We start from the raw sequence: 16,846 nt of genomic DNA, 5'->3' as shown, positions 1-16,846 counted from the left end.
GGCAATTTGTATCAAACAGGATTGGGAATGTTGGATGAGTTTTTTTTTTCTTCTGTTAACACTGGGGCATTGAGATCAACTGTAGCTCCACATACTGCTGCCCTGATTGCGAACAGCTACCTTACCTAAGGATATTACACTTAGAACATTTTCAGCCGTGTAGCTCACTATCAATTGGGCAGACATTTACCATTAATCCATTGGGGTGCTTGCCTAATATCTTTTTGCTACATGTGACAAGCTAGTTCCAGTATTAATCACAACATTTTCAGAACAATTTGTTTAATGCTTTATTAAGAGAATGCTTTATTATGAACGGACACCGCGCAACAATCGCCAAACAGGAGGGTTCTCTCCCTGTCGGGGAACACTTCAGCAGTCATGGACATTCAGCCACCGACCTTCGGGTAAGCATACTCCAAGGCGGCCTTCGAGACACACGACAACGCAAAATCGTCGAGCAGAAATTGATAGCCAAGTTCCGCACCCATGAGGACGGCCTCAACCGGGATCTTGGGTTCATGTCACACTACACGTAACCCCACCAGCGAACAAATGTTATGTTTTTAATACAACGGGTCATTGACTGTCTTCCTTCTCTCTCTCTCTCTTTTTTTTGGGGGGGTTTGTATATTCGGTGGCCTTTTTAGGTGACACCTTTCTGTCTGCTCACTGTGATTGCCTTGGCAACGGGCAGTAATTACCGGGCATTGTTCTGGGATTTTAAAATGCGAAGGATTCGAAAATGTCATTTCCATACCGTTCACCTGACGAAGGAGGAAGCCTCCAAAAGCTTGTGGAATTAAAAATAAAATTGTTGTACTATAACTTGGGGCTCGATTTTAGGGTCGGGTTTCCTGCGGGTTTCCAGCGGGGGGGCCCCGAAAATCCCGATATGAGGTCACGTGACCGGGCCGCGCCGCGATCCCGACCACTTCCGGGTTCCCCGACGACGTGCGGGGCTGCGTGCGTGGCCCCCGCTGGTGGGAATCCCGCAGGCAATTAAAGCCAGCGGGGTTCCACTTGAGAGTACTTACCTTGCTTGTTGAGGTCAGTTAATGAGCTGAATCAGCTGTCAAAAGAGGAAGTGTGGGATTTCACCTGCATCGCAGCGTGTTTCCCACACTGGGGGAAACAGTCTCTCTCCAACCAGGCGTGTTGCAGCCAGCAGCCTGTGGCAGGTGCCAAGGTGCACCCCACGGGGGAGAGCCCTCACCCACGCAGGAGGCCACCGCGTCACCACCCCCCGCCAAGCCAGAGGACAGACCGACACGAAACTGCAGCCCCAGTCCGAGGAACCACCCACCTACCCTGCACAACCCCTCAGACCAACACCTGCCAGATGGGTGGTGCGTGGACACCCTCGGAGGACGAACAGCATAACCAGCCCCAGCAGCCTCGCAGTCCACGCCGTCCGCCGCAGAGACGTGGAGCCCCCCAACACGGGGTTGTTGCACGCCCACCTGCACAGCAGGAGGGAGGGCTACCGCAGAGAGAGACGCATCGCAGAGGGCACTACCCTCGCCACAGGGTCCACAGACCGAGGCGCAGCTCCCCGGACCTCTCCGAGCAGCAGTGCACACGGAGGCGCAGATTCGCTCGACATGTAGTCGTGGAGATCTGCAGGCTCTTTCATGCCGAGCGGCTCCTGGCTGGCCCCAGCACCAACTGCTTACCTGTCGCTGTCAAAGTCACCACTGCCCTCCACAACTTCTCCTCCGCATCCTTCCAGGGTGCAGCCGGCTACACCTCGGATGTCTCTCAGTCGTCTGCGTGGAAGAGCCCTGCAAATACACCTGCACCTACTCTGCAGTAACACGATGGGTGGCATCAGTGGTGGGTCCTCATAGTGATACCCAGGAGCGGGCATTATTGGACACAACAGACAGGATTCGCGGAGACATGGCAGTGGTGGTGCCAATATAATGTGTGCTGTTTGTTGCTCTGAAATTCAATATAGGTAACACCCATGGCAAACCCTCCGACACCCTTGTGCACCCCCTTCATGCTCACGAAACATTTGCCTTACGCTGCCTACTGCACATATGTGATGCATGCCCTGTGGCTGCAGCACAGGTGGTGGCAGGTTGAGTGAGGCTGGCCGTGAGGGAGATGCACGAGAGGGTGAGTATGGGATAGAGCCATGAGATTGTATGAGGATTGGGTCGCGTGTTAGTGGCAAGATGAGTACTGGCGAGGTGAGTAGGTGGAGGTAAGATGAGGATGGGGTTTGAGTGGGTATGAGGGGTGATGTGACAGAGTAGTGTTGGCGGTGCCGAAGGAGATGTGGGGTTGGGGCAGTGTTGTGGCAGATGGAGTGTAGGGGAAAGACTTCGTGTTCTCACTGTGGCTGACCTACTGAGGTCATTGCAGCGCCTCCTGCACTGTATGCAGGTGGACGATATGTTGGTTGCGCAGGTGACCCCCTCTGCCACCTCGAGCCAGGCCTTCTTGGTGGCAGAGGCTGGCCGCTTCCTCCCGCCCGCCGGGTGGAAGATCTCTGTCCCCCCCCCTCCTCCTCACCCCATCTGATGATAGCTGGGGTGAGGCATCATTAAACTGGGAGCAGCCTTCCCCCTGGGCTGCTCCATGCTGAAATTTGTTCCATTGGTTGCAGCATCTGTCAGTGGAGGACTGCCCCTTTAACTAGAGAGCCTCCAGCTGACAGATCGTACTGCGCATGCGCAGCCCGCCCGACGCGCAGACCAGCAGCGTGGACCCCGGAGGAGCAGGTAATTGATTCCTATTAGTGTGTTGCCTGCTACGATCGCGCGGGCAACACACTAATTTCACCGAGCGTGTTGACCACGCTCCCGAAACCCAACCCGCCGGAAACCCCGCAGGCCTGGTAAAATCGAGCCCTTGGTGTTGTAAAATTGTTTACAATTATTAAGAGAAGGTAGCATTGGGCAGATTGGTTCAAACCTATGGAGCGACTTAATGGAAGTGATTTTCGACTGATTGAAAAACGGGGTTGGGGGGGGACCTCAGCCACCACATTGAGGCCCAAGGCCTGCCTGATGCAATTTTCAGACCAGCGAGCAGCCCACCCACTTGTTTCCAGCAGGAGGCTGGCTGCTTAACATCAGTTGCAGGTCCCCAAATACAACTTCCACCCATTTATAACAGGTATTGAGTGACCTAACCAGTGGTCCTTAAAGGGACTGCTGCATGCCACTTACAAATTTTTGTGGGAGCAGAAGCAGCAAGAGTGCTCCTTCTGCACCTATAAAAAAATTCCAGCCCGCTGCTGGCCCACAGAATCACCTCCTCCCCCAGATCTGACATTCTGGCCGGTCCAGCATGGGAGCCGACTGATTTCCCACCCTCCCACAAAAGGTGAGCTGCAGAGGGGTGCCCATTTGATGCCCGCAGCTGGCTGATGGCACTTAAACGTGCACCGAACCAAAAATGGTTCGGACCTCCCCACATCGGTTTTGGATGGGTGCCAAGGGTTGTTCTGCTAAGTTTGCGCCCATTTCGGGTGGAAGTCGAACATCGCCCCCCACCCCCGCCACATCTCAGAAATGAGCACATATTTTGTTTACTTTTATTGGCAACCCTGTAATTGGTTTTGTGCCTAAAGCCGTTTTCAGCTGTAGTTAATTTGGCTCCATTTGATTAGTTTCCCAGTTCAACTGACATGACATATACTCAAATAGAAATGTGGGAATGGTCAATTTTGGCTAAATACATAGAATCATACAGCACAGAAGGAGGCCATTCGGCCTATCACTCCAGTGCCGGCTCTTTGAAAGAGCTATCCATTTAGTCCCACTAACCTGTTCTTTCCCCATAGTCCTGCAATTTTTTCCCCTTCAACTATATATCCAATTCCCTTTTGAAAGTTACTATTGAATGTGCTTCCACTACCCTTTCAGGCAGTGCATTCCCGATCATAACAACTCGCTGCATGAAAAATTTTCTCCTCATCTCCCTTCTGGTTCCTTTGTCAATTATTTTGAAGTACACCAAAATATACAAGCATTACTTTTTAATAGCTTAATCTGATAGCAGAAAGTTTCTCATTTAGATTCATAATATTGAAGTGAATGACTGAACTTTTACTTCTGGCTATTTGATTAACATACAAACCCAAAACAATGACCTGGTGCACAAATAAGTTAAATAAGGTACAGACTATTTAAGATTTGATTACTTACAATCTGCATAAAATAAATACCAATTGTCCATTATAAAATGTTTCTATATCATTGGAGTTGCTGGTTTATTTATATTTATGTTTTCTGCTTTTGCTGTTAATTTCAGCCATTTTGTTTCACACCAAAGTCTGGGTTTAATTAGTGTTTTCCACTTTTATTTCATTAGAAAATATAGAATTGGAGAAAAATCAGATGAAATCTTGGTGCAGTCTTTTACTGATAATTCCATTCTGCAATGCTCTCCTGGCTGGTCTCCCACCTTGCACCCTCGGTAAACTTGAGCTCATCCAAAACTCTGTTGCCAGTATCCTAAATCGCATCAAGTCCCGTTCACCCATCACCCCTGTGCTCTATGACCTACAATGGGTCCTGATCCGGCAATGCCTCGATTTTAAAATTCTCATCCTTGTTTTCAAATCCCTCCCTAGCCTCGCCCCTCCATATCTCTGTAACCTCCTCCAGTCCTACAACCCTCCGAAATCTCTGCATTCTTCCAATTTTGACCTCTTGTGCATCCCCGATTTTCATCGCTCTACGATTGGCGGCCATGCCTCCAACTGCCTAGGTCCAAAGCTTTGGAATTCCATCCTTAAACCTTTCCGCCTCTCTACCTCTCTCTCCTCCTTTAAAATGCTCCTTAAAACCTACCTCTTTGACCAAGCTTTTGATCACCTATCCTAATATCTCCTTATGTGGCTCAATGTCAAATTTTGTTTGATAATGCTCCTTTGAACTGCCTTGGGACATTTTAGGCGCTAAATAAATGCAAGTTGTTGTTGCTGTATTCATCATATTGCTCCTCATCGTACAACCTCAATGCACGCGCATTATCTTTCCTCTGTCAGTGAATTGCCATATCCTCATCTCTTCCAAGCCCCCTGAGAAACAACAAAATCATGTTTATTTCAATTCTTCAAATGACAAAGCTTTACTCACAGGTCCAACTAACAGCTGACACCATTACCTCTGATTGCCTCCTCCTTTCGTCCTTCTACATCTATTAACAATCTTGACATCATTATCATCACAATAGCATTACTAAAACTTTCTCCAAGAAACCTGGATTCTCTTTCATGCTGACTGCTTCTTTTCCCTTCAACAACTCAACTCAATTTAAAGCCTAATGCATCTAAAACTCAAATACTACTCCCATATCTACGAAGGCACCATTCCTGGGTGTGTGGACTTGATAGGAGAAAAAAGCTTCGTTCTCCCCACATCAATTAAAAAAACCCTAAGCCTAGATACACGTGTCTGCTAATTTTTCTTTTCTCACTTTGTTCAGTTGCCTGACCAAGATTAAGAAATTATTGGCTGGTGAACTGAGTGCACAGCCACACTACAATTCTTTTTTGACAGTGCACAAATCTTACCTTTCATGGACTTTCCCTTTCTCATCTCCTAGTGTTACTGTCACAGTGCGAACCTTCTCCAGCTCATAGGCAGTGTCATACTGGTGAAAATCTGAGGTAATCCAACCAACCCAAACATTAGTTGGCTCCTGACCAGGAAATATTCTCACAGAATAATAGTACTGAAAAAGAGGAAACTTTTATTAGCAGAGTGACTCTGACTCCAAACTTCATAAAATCTGTCCATTTTTTCAACTTCAAATGTTAAAATCATTCACTGTCATTCTATTGGAGGTATGGTATAAACATGACACCAGAGGCACAGAACGCTACCTCGCAATGTAGTTTCACTCACTTACTCTAGAGGCAAACAGTTTCCATAGCTTCACGTTGCTCACGTGTATGGACTTTCCTCAGACATTGGAGGAAGTCCTTGACAAGAAACATAAAGTCCCAATCACAACTTGGTTAAAAAAAAACTGCATATGCAGGCTTGTGTTGCACAGTTGCCTCAATATCACATTCACCATGTTAAACAGCTGCCACCATACTCTGAATTACACCCCACAACATAAATAGGGAAAATCTAGATCACTGGAAGCCAAGCCATTTGTAGAAATTCTTCAAGCAGAAATGATTCTGCTGTATAAATGAGGTTACAAAAGTAATACTTTGAAAGAGAAACAGGAGGAAAAGGATCAATGTCAGCAGAGACTTATTCATGCAGTCAAATAGAAATGTGACATGCATTTGCCAATGTTTAATTTTATAAAATCACTCACCTTACAATTATAGCTTGCCATGCATTTTTATTTGGTTTCTACTTTTTTTTTAAATGGAAGAAACATATATATCTACAACTGTCATTTTTTTGTACCCAGAAACCAGGCAGTAAGAACGATGGGTGGAAGAAATGGAAAACGGAATAAATGAACCATGCTCCAATTGTTTATTATTCAAGTAACTTTATTATTTCACATTCATTTATCTGACTGTGCACAAGAACCCAATATGATATGTAAAGCTGAGCAAGAGGCACAGAACATATGTTTTGTAAAATAATGGATGACAGTAGATAAATCAATGGGGTCCAGAAGTTGTTTTATATTTAATCACATATCACGAAAACTGGTTAAAAAAGTCTTAAAAAAACGATTAAAATATTTGGTTAAAGCATAATCCTCCTTGAGGGTGACCATCATAAACCACTTACTGTTGTTGTCTGCATCAGAAAGTCATAATCATCCCTATCATCTGCCAGTACCTCCTCCGTAAGTCGTGTAGAAGAGTGAGTTAAGTTGTAATCAGGTTTTGACCTTTTTAACATAAACCTGAAAAAGGAGGTTTCTCATTAGTGAGCAGCAATATTTTCTGTAGCACTGTTTTATACACCAGTAGTATGTCAGCTTAACAAAAACGTTTTCATCCAATGGTGGCTCCATGTGTTGTCCCCGTTGCAGAGCAAATTTATAAAGCTTCCAGCAAACCACAGTGCTAAGGGTCACTCTCTCTGGTCTACATTGAAGGAAGTCGCCAAACCTGCCCACGCAGAGGAATCATTGCCTGAGACGCCAATGGTTTGCTCGATGAGAGCTCCAGTCAATCTGTGGACATGGTTGTCATGCAATTCGGCCAGCAAATGTGGGTTGTTGAGAGGAGTCATGAGCCCAGCGTGCAGGGCATAGCCCTTGTCCCCAAGCAGCCAACCTCTCACTTGCTGTGCAAAGGGAAAGATTGAGAGGATGAGGATTGATGCAATGTAAAAGCATCATGGCAGCTGCCAGTAAAGCGGGCACAAATTTGCATGAAACACTGCTGGTGATCACACACCAATTGCACATTACAGTAATGGAAGCCCTAACAGTTCACAAAGGCGGTGGGCTCATATTCAGGAGCCCTCATGGTGATTTGTGTGCAATCAATAATGCCCTGGACTTGAAGCAAGCCTGCAATATGTGCAAACCCTACAGCCCTAACTTGCTGTTTCCGGTTGCCCATGGGGAACGTGATGAACTCGTCTGCTTTAGCAAACATGGTATCAGTGACCTGATTCATGCAACAACAGATGCATTTAAGGGGAAGCTGGATATACACATGAGGGAGAAAGGAATAGACGGTTACGCTGACAGGGTTAGATGAAGAGAGGTGGGAGAAGGCTCGTGTGGAGCATAAACACCAAGATGGACCAATTGGGCCAAATGGCCTGTTTCTGTGCTGTAAATTCTATGTAATTCTATGTAACCATGAACTGCAGACTGACTGATATTGTTGATATATGCTGTTGTAGCCTGGAAGGAACTGGACAGAAAAACAAAGTTGAGGGCTACAGTAAATGACTGCAACAGGCAAAGCATTGCTGGCTGTGACAGTCGGTTGCAGCTCTAGTTGCAGGAGGCAACACTGGTCTGCGACAGTCTTCCTGGAGAAGCACAGCCTCTTTATGCACTGCTCCTCTGAGAACTGCAGGTCTGTCACTCATGGCCTATACATCCTGTTGAAAGGTTAAGGATGACTGTGAGGTCCCTTCCGCTGCTCCATGTGGCCTTTCTACCTGTTGCTGCTGCTCCTCATCCTCAAGCCAGAATGGAATGGCCAAAAGGATTCCCAATTTTAGAAAGAGCCAGTACCTCCTTAAGCTTAATGAAGGTCGTCCAGACGTCAAAAGCATAAAAAGCAGTGATTCTGCACCCAAATAGGACTGTGAACTAACAGCAAAATGTCTGCCAAATGTTTACAGTGATTTAAATGAGAAGGTGAGTGTCCTTTTAAGTAGCACTGCAACTGGTTGCCTGGCACCCTGTACTGTCCATGATTTGTGGGCAGGTTTAAGAAGTCACGGTGGCAGCGCTGAGTCAGACAAAAATGGCTTTTGGGTTCTAAATGAGATGTTGGGCTCTCATTGTAATATATTAATTAGGCCCCCGGGCAGGATTGCTGGCTGCCACAATCACGGCCTGTCTGAAAGTTGCGATAGGTGGGCTTCCAATAGAAAACTGAACCCACAGAAACCAACACAAACCATATGAATCACTGACAACAATGAAAGGATACTGATGAATATCGCAGCACAGCTAAGTAGACACCATTGAATTAATAAACTATTGGAGCAGTAGGCATCACTAAATAAATAAATTTGTAGAGCTGTGGGAATCAAACAACCAAATAATTAATACAGCAGTGGTTACCTGAAAATTAAACATATAAGTGGGCACCAGTGAATTAATAAGCACATAGACCAGCATTGGGAAGATCAGCAAATCAAAATTTTAAAGTAATTGCAGGCAAAGTAGCAAACAAATAAATTAGTGGAGTATCAAATACTAGTGCATTAAGGAAGTAATAGAGTAGCAGATGCAACAAAAAATAAATTAATCAACGGAGAGCAGGCGCTGGTGAATTAATAAATTCATGAAGCAGCAGGTGTACCAACAATGAATTAACAGTGCAGCAGGTACCAGTGATTAATAAATGAATGCAGCAGTGAGCACACCAACTAATCAATAAAGTAATGAAGCAGCATCAAAGCAACAAACTAATAAAAGAATGGAGTAGCAGTTACCAGTAAATTAATAAGTTCATAGGGCATTGAGCACACCAACAAATTAGTGTGATATTTCAGACAGCAGTGAATTAATGAATTAATGCAATAGCATGCACACCTGATGAATTCATAAATTCACAGAGCAAGGGCACACCGACAGATAAATGACTGGAACAGAGATTACCGGTGAATTAGTAAATTAAGAGAGAAGTGGAGCAGACCAACAACTCAATAAATTAATGGAGCAGTGGGCCCCGACAAATTAATAATTTCATACAGAGGTAGATACACCAACAAATCAATGGATTAATGGAGTAATGGGCACACCAACAAGGCAATAAAAGAATGAAGCAGGAAACACCAGTGAATTATATATTCCTATAACACCGGACACACCACCAAATCAATAAATTAATGGGGCAGTGGAAAAGTGTTGGTCAGACCCTTTCTGGTTTGCAGTTGTGGTTGCCTAATCATAAGAAAAATATTATTGCTCATGAGATTACTGAGAGAAACAACAAAGATAATTCCATACATCAGGAATTTAAGTTATGAGGAAATGCTAAATCAATTGGCCTTATTTTGTTTTTGTAAAAGTGATTTTAAGATGACCACCGGGAATTTCCCCAGGAGTTCTCCCAATCGACTGCCGTAACTTCGGCGTAAGATCAGCGGAAACCCCAGATAGATGCATAAACGGGTTTCTGCTGATGTTACACCAGCCAATCAGGAGATCTCTCAAGGAAATTCCTAGTGTATGAATCTATACATTCATATGAAGGGAATTGGCAAAACTGATCCAGGAAAACTGCTTGCTGCATTGAAAGATTAAAATACCAGTGGACACCAAGTTAAAAATTAGGAAGGTATGTGACAGTGTAAGACTGTTGATTGAAGCTGCTGATTAAATGCATCCAGAATCAGGCATACATTCTCCAACTCAATGTTCTCTGGTACAATTTACAGGAACCTTAGGTATCCTTACTAGGAACATGAGTAATATTTGGAGGTCACATCACAGATGAGATATTTCAGTAGCTGGTAATCCTGGCCTGTGAGAATTGAATAATTATCTCTAATACAGCAGAAGTTTAAGAAGGGAAATAAGCAGACATCGTCACTCTTCAAGTGTCATAGGGGTGAATCTCCTTGCGGCGTCTCCAACTGTGACACTGTAACTTTGGCGAAATTTCGTCAGAAACAGGGCAATATAAATGAGCTCAAGAAATAATTGGACATGTTTCCGAAGAGAAATATGGTAAGAATGCAAGTATTTGGGGTTTATTAATAAAAAAAGGGACAGACTTGTTTGGACATAATCACTTTTTCTGGCATTTAAATGCAATATAATGTTTAATAAAATGCTTTTGTTCCAGTATTTCTGCCAAAGGTTTTGGGAACTGTATCTTGGACTGTGTCGCACCAACTGGCAGTCACTCTGAGGCCATTAAGGGCATGAGACTAGTCAAAGACGCTAAGCTCGATTTTAACCCTGCCCGCCCAGTAGGAAGGACATTCTCAACTAATTCGTGCCCTGCGCCATTTTAACCTAGCTGTTTCTGGTCACAGGGAAGGCGCCCGCCACAAGCAGGCGAGGGCCTCATTAATATTTAAAAATTGTGGTCCCACGATGTCATTCGGATCCCAACACAATTTTAACCACAGGTCGTGCAAGTCGCGCGCAGTGCCCGACCTGCCAGTGAGACTTGGCGGGAGGCAAGATCGGGGCCAGACGAGGCCCAGGTAAGTTTAATTTTTTTTAAAGGTTGCCTTGTGGGTCAGAAAGAGCAGGAGTACTCTTCCTGGCTCCACAACAACAACTTAAGCCTCCCATGCCCCAGGCTTCCTCCCCCTCCCTCGACCACAATCGCATTTGGAACCACCAGCCCGCCCCCCCACTTCACCAGTTACCTAATGCCGGGTACCATTCCTTCAGATCCCCGGCGGCAGCCACTCACCACCCAGGTTGCAATTCCCGCCAGGTTCGGGTGGGTGTCTGACCCCCAAAATGGTTCAGGCGTCACAGGCACCTCCTGCCCGCCCGGCCCCTGCACATCTCACTTCCACCCTGAGTTAAAATTGGGGCTTCTGTGATGGTGGATAGCCATTTACGGTATAAGCAGCCGTGTTTGAAGGATCAGTTTTATATTGAAGATTAGAGTAGGGAAAGTACCTTTGTTGTTTTTGATGCTTTGAGAAGAACATTTACTATAAATACTGCTTGACTTAGTACTATTCATTTACCTGTTTAATGTTCAATTACCTGGTCTAGTGGATTATATCCTGAGCCACAATCTGATGGAGTGTTATTTTACCACCTACTTGAGACGAAATCACATGATGGCGCATGATATACTCCACTGACCTGGCATATAATGACAAGAGTTCTCCGTTCGGCCCCTGGGTCTATGAGTACCTAGATATTGCACAAGGTAAAAGCACATTCTGGATCATAGCAGGCATGAGATCTGCTTTTGGGATTGGCAAGTCACATTGAACCCAAGGAAATATCTTCTGGCATAAGAACCCAAAAATGTAACCTTCGAAAGGCTGTTGGAAAGCTAAGACTAATTCTAACCCCAGGTTGGCTTCTGTCTCTGAGACATCCTGGTTACTTCCTTAAAGAGGATGGAAAGTCCAGGGGAAGGGGGTACTTTTTTTTCAGTGAATCCCCCCCACCCTACACTGCAACAAAAATAATCTTTCATGTTTCCTTAAAAAGGCTATCATCTTCACAGACACCCACCACTCTGGTGACATCTTATTCCCACCACAATCAGCTTAAAATAGACAGCTCCACAATTCTACTCTTTTTAGTTCTTTAATCTGTGCACAAGATAGTGCTATACGTGGCAAAATTGTGGGAACATGTTTTGATTAATGCCTCCATTCAGTCACTGCGGCAGCACCACCACAGTAATGAATAACACATTTTAAAGGTTGACCAACTAAAAACTGACTGCGTCTTTATGACCTCATCACTATCAGTCATGAATATAATCCACAGCATTAAATTGCACCTGTGGATGAGAAGTTGACCCCGAGGCACATAATTCTGTTTCAAATTGATCTTGCAACGAATATTTGTTGGCCCGATATTTCCGAACCAGATTGGTCAATGCTCCCAAGGAAGCTGATGGATTTTGGAGATTAAAAACAGATGCACTCAGTTCCAATTTGTTATGTCCCTTTGCCATGGATCAGCAACAATTATTAGAAGAGGTGCTGCAAAAATATATATTATTCAAATAGGTTTTATTTCTTCTAAAATTGTTTGAGGTAACCCTTGGGCATTCTTCCTGGGAGCCGTGTAATGATCAGAAGAAATAAACATTTGAGAATATTTTCATAGTTGGCAACATGAAACTTTTGCATCCTGCATGAGTATGCACACCACCTTCACCTCAATCTGCAGTAGACACTTATGTGACATTTACAACATGATTATGCGACTTACCTGGAATTCATCAGTCAAATTTTAACAAAAAAACACCATTGTAACTATTAACAAAACAATAGCTCCTTGATGGCTGTGTGGGTAACTACGCCAACTGGTTTAGCAATAAGGTAAGAATGTCCAAGCTTTTTTTCTTCATGGGCTACTTAGGTGCATAGGATAGACCTTCGTGGGCCGCATATGGGGGAATGATATGTTGGTGAGCTTGACACTCGCTCCCCATATTGCAAAGGCACTTTCACCAGCACATTCAATAAGTTCTGTATCATAAAAATAATCAATTAGCAATAGGAGCCCATCTGGAAATGCATCCAGAAAGAGAAAAAGAACTATTATCAGCCCACATTAAAAAAAATCTGTTGAACTAAATAGGTCCATCCTCCAAGCAACAAACTAAAATAGAACCACTAAGCATGCCTCATTTTAGCACATTTGTCACTTTTAAATTCTTGTGTCCCCTCCCACTGCAAAAGAGTAGTTTTGCATACAGATGTAAGTTGGCCATTTAATGCCCAACTTTTTGGTCATGGCAATAACTGAGCGGAAAATTGGAACCCACATTTATAAGATCTTGCTGCTGGCCCATAGTGTAAGATCCATCCCAGACAATATTCTAAACAACTTCAGTTATTTCCTGTAGCACCAAGTTCCAGTTCTCTTCAGAGATAACTTATGAAACGTTGTCTGTTTAATCTCTGGTAATCATTAGAAAAAGTAGGACTTTCGTCCTACCACTTTGGAAAGATTCAAACTCAGCTTCCAAAGGTGAAAGGTACAAACGCACTACTCTGAAAATGAAAACAGCACCTACCAAAGCAGCCACTCACCTCTGTTTTAGACGAGAAGGCTTTTCCTGATTATAATCCTTATGGTTGTTGAATTCTGCTTTGACACTTTCTTTCTCTTTTTCTGATGTGGCTGAAGCTAGATGTCCATGTGCCGTTTTCATCAGAACTTCAAAATCAGAATCTGCATCATAGTCCTCAATTTCGTTTTTCTGAGGTAGGATATTGGTATTTGCCAGACCACCAATAGGCATTTTGGAGAACACTTCTGCACATTCGATGGGCATGCTCAGTCGATAGAAAACAATGTCTGAGTTGCTGTTTTGAGATCCAAATGACCTTTGTATGACCTTCAAACAGGGCGAGCTATCGACAGTGCCATCTATTCTCGTCACCTGGCACATAAATGCCACACAAGGGTCAGCAAATTTATTCCTAATTTCAGCATATTAATTACAAAGTGCAAAACAAAGAATCATCGACACTGATAACAAACACATCTATAAATATCTAATCAGGCATTCTGTAGCAAACCAAAATGGCATTTGCTTAAAATAAAAGCCCACATTAGACACGTTATTTGGAGCTTTTCTTACAAATGCCAGGTCAGAAATATCTGGACCGACATTTTATTTAAATAACCTTATAACCTGGGAGTGCAGAATTGGCCCTAAAGATTTTACAATAATGGGACCTGCAGCTGACATTTGCATGTGTTGTCAGCTTGGCTCAACTGGTAGCATTTACATTTGTGAGTCAGAAGGTGGTGGTTTCAAATCCCACTCCAGAAATGAGTACATAATCTAGGCTGATACTTCAGTGTAGTAGTGAGGGTGTGCCGTGTTGTCATAAATGCTATCTGTTGGATGAGACATTAAACAAAGGCCATGTCTGTTCAGGTGGATGTAAAATACCCCTTGGTACTATTTGAAGAAAAACATGAGTTTTCCTGGTGTTCTAACCAATATTGTTTCCTCAACCAATGTGACCAAATAGATTCATTGATCATTCATCTCAGTGCTCAGTGTTGGGATCTTGCTGTGTGCAAGATGGCTGCAACGTATACCAACACAACAACAATCACTGCACTTCAAAATAATTCACTGGATGTGAAACCTGGGATGGCCTGAGGGATGTGATAAATCTCTATATAAATGCAAGATATTTCTTCGCTATGCTCATACACACAGAAAATTTAATGAGATAAAGTGGGATTTGGTAACAAACAATCTGAATATTCACAGTGGTTTACTGATATCAGGTTGTGGATTCAATTATGTTACTATACAACACATATAGGTCTAGGATTCAGCAATCCAGCATTCCCATTGAGAAAGCTGCATTAGAAGGAAATACAAATCGGAGACGGGATTACAATCATGCAACCCAGATTTTCCTTTCAAGTGTCGCTCCCCACTGTGAGTGCAGGATCACTGAACTTTCCCCGGGTGTTACAAGAATCAACTACCCAATGTAAAGACATCAGGTACATGTTGAACCTTTTGAAGGGGAACCATTAGTATTCAAACCTAATCAATGTGCGATGCATTCGGTTTGAAACTTGTCATTTTGTTACTTGTGCATGGCGTTAAATAAGCAAAAATGGCAAGCAATTGTTCTGACCCTTTCCCATTTCTTAGTGACAATGAAATTCCCTCTTTAACCTGAGACTAAACCTGGATGCTTTCTGCCCTACCTCGACGTGGTCATGGTTTGGTGGTACAGGTACAAACTGAGGCAGCCGTTTGCTAAACCACATTGTGATGTCCCTGTTCATGTTCACAGCAAAAGGCTCATAACCTTCCTGTAGCCCACAAATAGTAAAATACTTCAGTGTACCAACGTCGTTCCCAAAGTTCATCCTGCCAACTTGTGAGAGCCCCAAGCTACACACTGGAATAAACCCTGTGGAAAAAAGGAAAAAAGTGACAGAAATACATTATTGTGGCACTCGCACTATTGTAAGACACTCATTTACTAACTGTAGTGAAAAAAGGGCACAAGACAACTTGGGGGTAATTTTGACTTCGGGTGACAGCGTAAAACTGGACATATCAGATCAGCTGCCCGTTATACATCCCTCCTGACTTTCATTTCCATTGACTTTGCCTGTTTTACACTATCACCAGAAGTCAAAATTACAACTTTGTGTTTAAAACGGCTCACAATAATGTGAACAAAAGCAAAATTCCTGTGGATTCTGGAAATCTGAAATAAAAACAGAAAATGCTGGATACACACAGCAGGTCAGGCAGCATCTGTGGAGAGAGAAACAGAGTTAACGTTTCAGGTCATTGACCTTTCATCAAAGTAATGTAAATGCTTTTTATTATACCGTCTTCTACATTCATCTGTTCTGAGTTCAGACACTCTCTCAGTACTTCCTTTGTCAATTACACAGCTAACTACATTATCATAAAACATGGGAGAAATTATGGAATGGATACATGTAACTATGCTGCAATGACTATCATGATTAAACTTACCATTATGTTACAAATTGTGAACAATTTCTAAGTTTGAATTTCTTTGGATGTTTTCCTGTACATTTAGTAACAATATGATTCTATAGGTCCTACAAAGCATTACCAGTGCAGCAGCTTCAGAACTGCTACATATTTACACTGGCTATGCCTGTGGGGCTGCAAGTTGATCTTGCTCCATAATTCAAGGTCAGCTAATTTAAGTACTTCAAAAGTGCTCCCAGCACATACTGCATGATACACTGGGACAACACCAAAGTCAGTTAATGAGCTGCTGGCTGCCCTTAACACAGTGCCTGATTATTTTTTTAATAAATTACAGATTGATCATTGGAGGCCAAGGTGCAAGAGGTTGTGCACAGAAAGGTGCTTCAAGGGAGGCCTGCAAAAACCTATCACGAATGGGCACTGAACGTCTTGAGTAGACTTGTCAAGAGCTGTCTAGGCTTGCCTCTCATTTGCATAGGTATGGAAGCCTTAATGGGCCTTGTGCAATGTGTGCCGGCTTCTATGCGCCAACAGCTCTTGGGATCTGCACTATAAGGCACAGTGCACATTGGGTACTGAGTAAGTCTCATATGCATTTTTCTAATCCATCATAGGGGCCTCACAGTGCTTTTTGCCATGGATCATATTATTGGTCCCTATGACTGATTGAACAAGTGCATGTGAGGATTTGTTGAACAGATGATTAAAATGTGGATGAAAATGAATTAAGTACTTAAGTGGATGGATTGAAAAACATTTTAACAGCCTAACCATGAACAGGTTGGGCTCTAAAATGAGACAAGAGCTACATACTTCAAGCAAAGCATATTTTTACTCGGTCATATATTTTGTTAGATCAGTGAGACAAGAGTTTATGTTTTGCAGGTAGGAGGTTGTAGCTTTATCTGTCCAAAAGTTTGTGAAACAGAAGGTTGCCCCTGTAACAGACCTGTGTCAAGCACAATTGGCCTTCCTGAATCCACCAGGACCACCAGACAGCACAGATATCTGCCAGCGGACCACCAGGAGCTTCAGATATATATCTCCTATAGAACAGAGAAGTTCAGCACGAGATGA

The 16,846-nt window shown here is 43.6% G+C and overlaps 1 protein-coding gene across 1 annotated transcript in view; it reads right to left on the bottom strand.

Moving 5' to 3' along the window:
• ryr2a (ryanodine receptor 2a (cardiac)) overlaps positions 1-16,846 on the bottom strand; it is a 471,729-nt gene that overhangs the window by 216,555 nt on the left and 238,328 nt on the right. The window contains exons 32-35 of the mRNA XM_067988444.1: positions 14,995-15,203; positions 13,341-13,693; positions 6,729-6,846; positions 5,537-5,697 (exon numbers count right to left, since the gene is read on the bottom strand). Of these exons, the coding sequence (XP_067844545.1) occupies positions 5,537-5,697; positions 6,729-6,846; positions 13,341-13,693; positions 14,995-15,203 (841 nt within the window). The remainder of the gene's footprint in view (positions 1-5,536; positions 5,698-6,728; positions 6,847-13,340; positions 13,694-14,994; positions 15,204-16,846) is intronic.

The sequence above is a fragment of the Heptranchias perlo genome, chromosome 8 (assembly GCF_035084215.1).
Source record: "Heptranchias perlo isolate sHepPer1 chromosome 8, sHepPer1.hap1, whole genome shotgun sequence".
In the NCBI taxonomy this organism is placed as follows: domain Eukaryota; kingdom Metazoa; phylum Chordata; class Chondrichthyes; order Hexanchiformes; family Hexanchidae; genus Heptranchias; species Heptranchias perlo.
The sequence above is the reverse complement of the archived record's forward strand: the minus strand, read 5'-3'. Positions and strand labels throughout refer to the sequence as shown.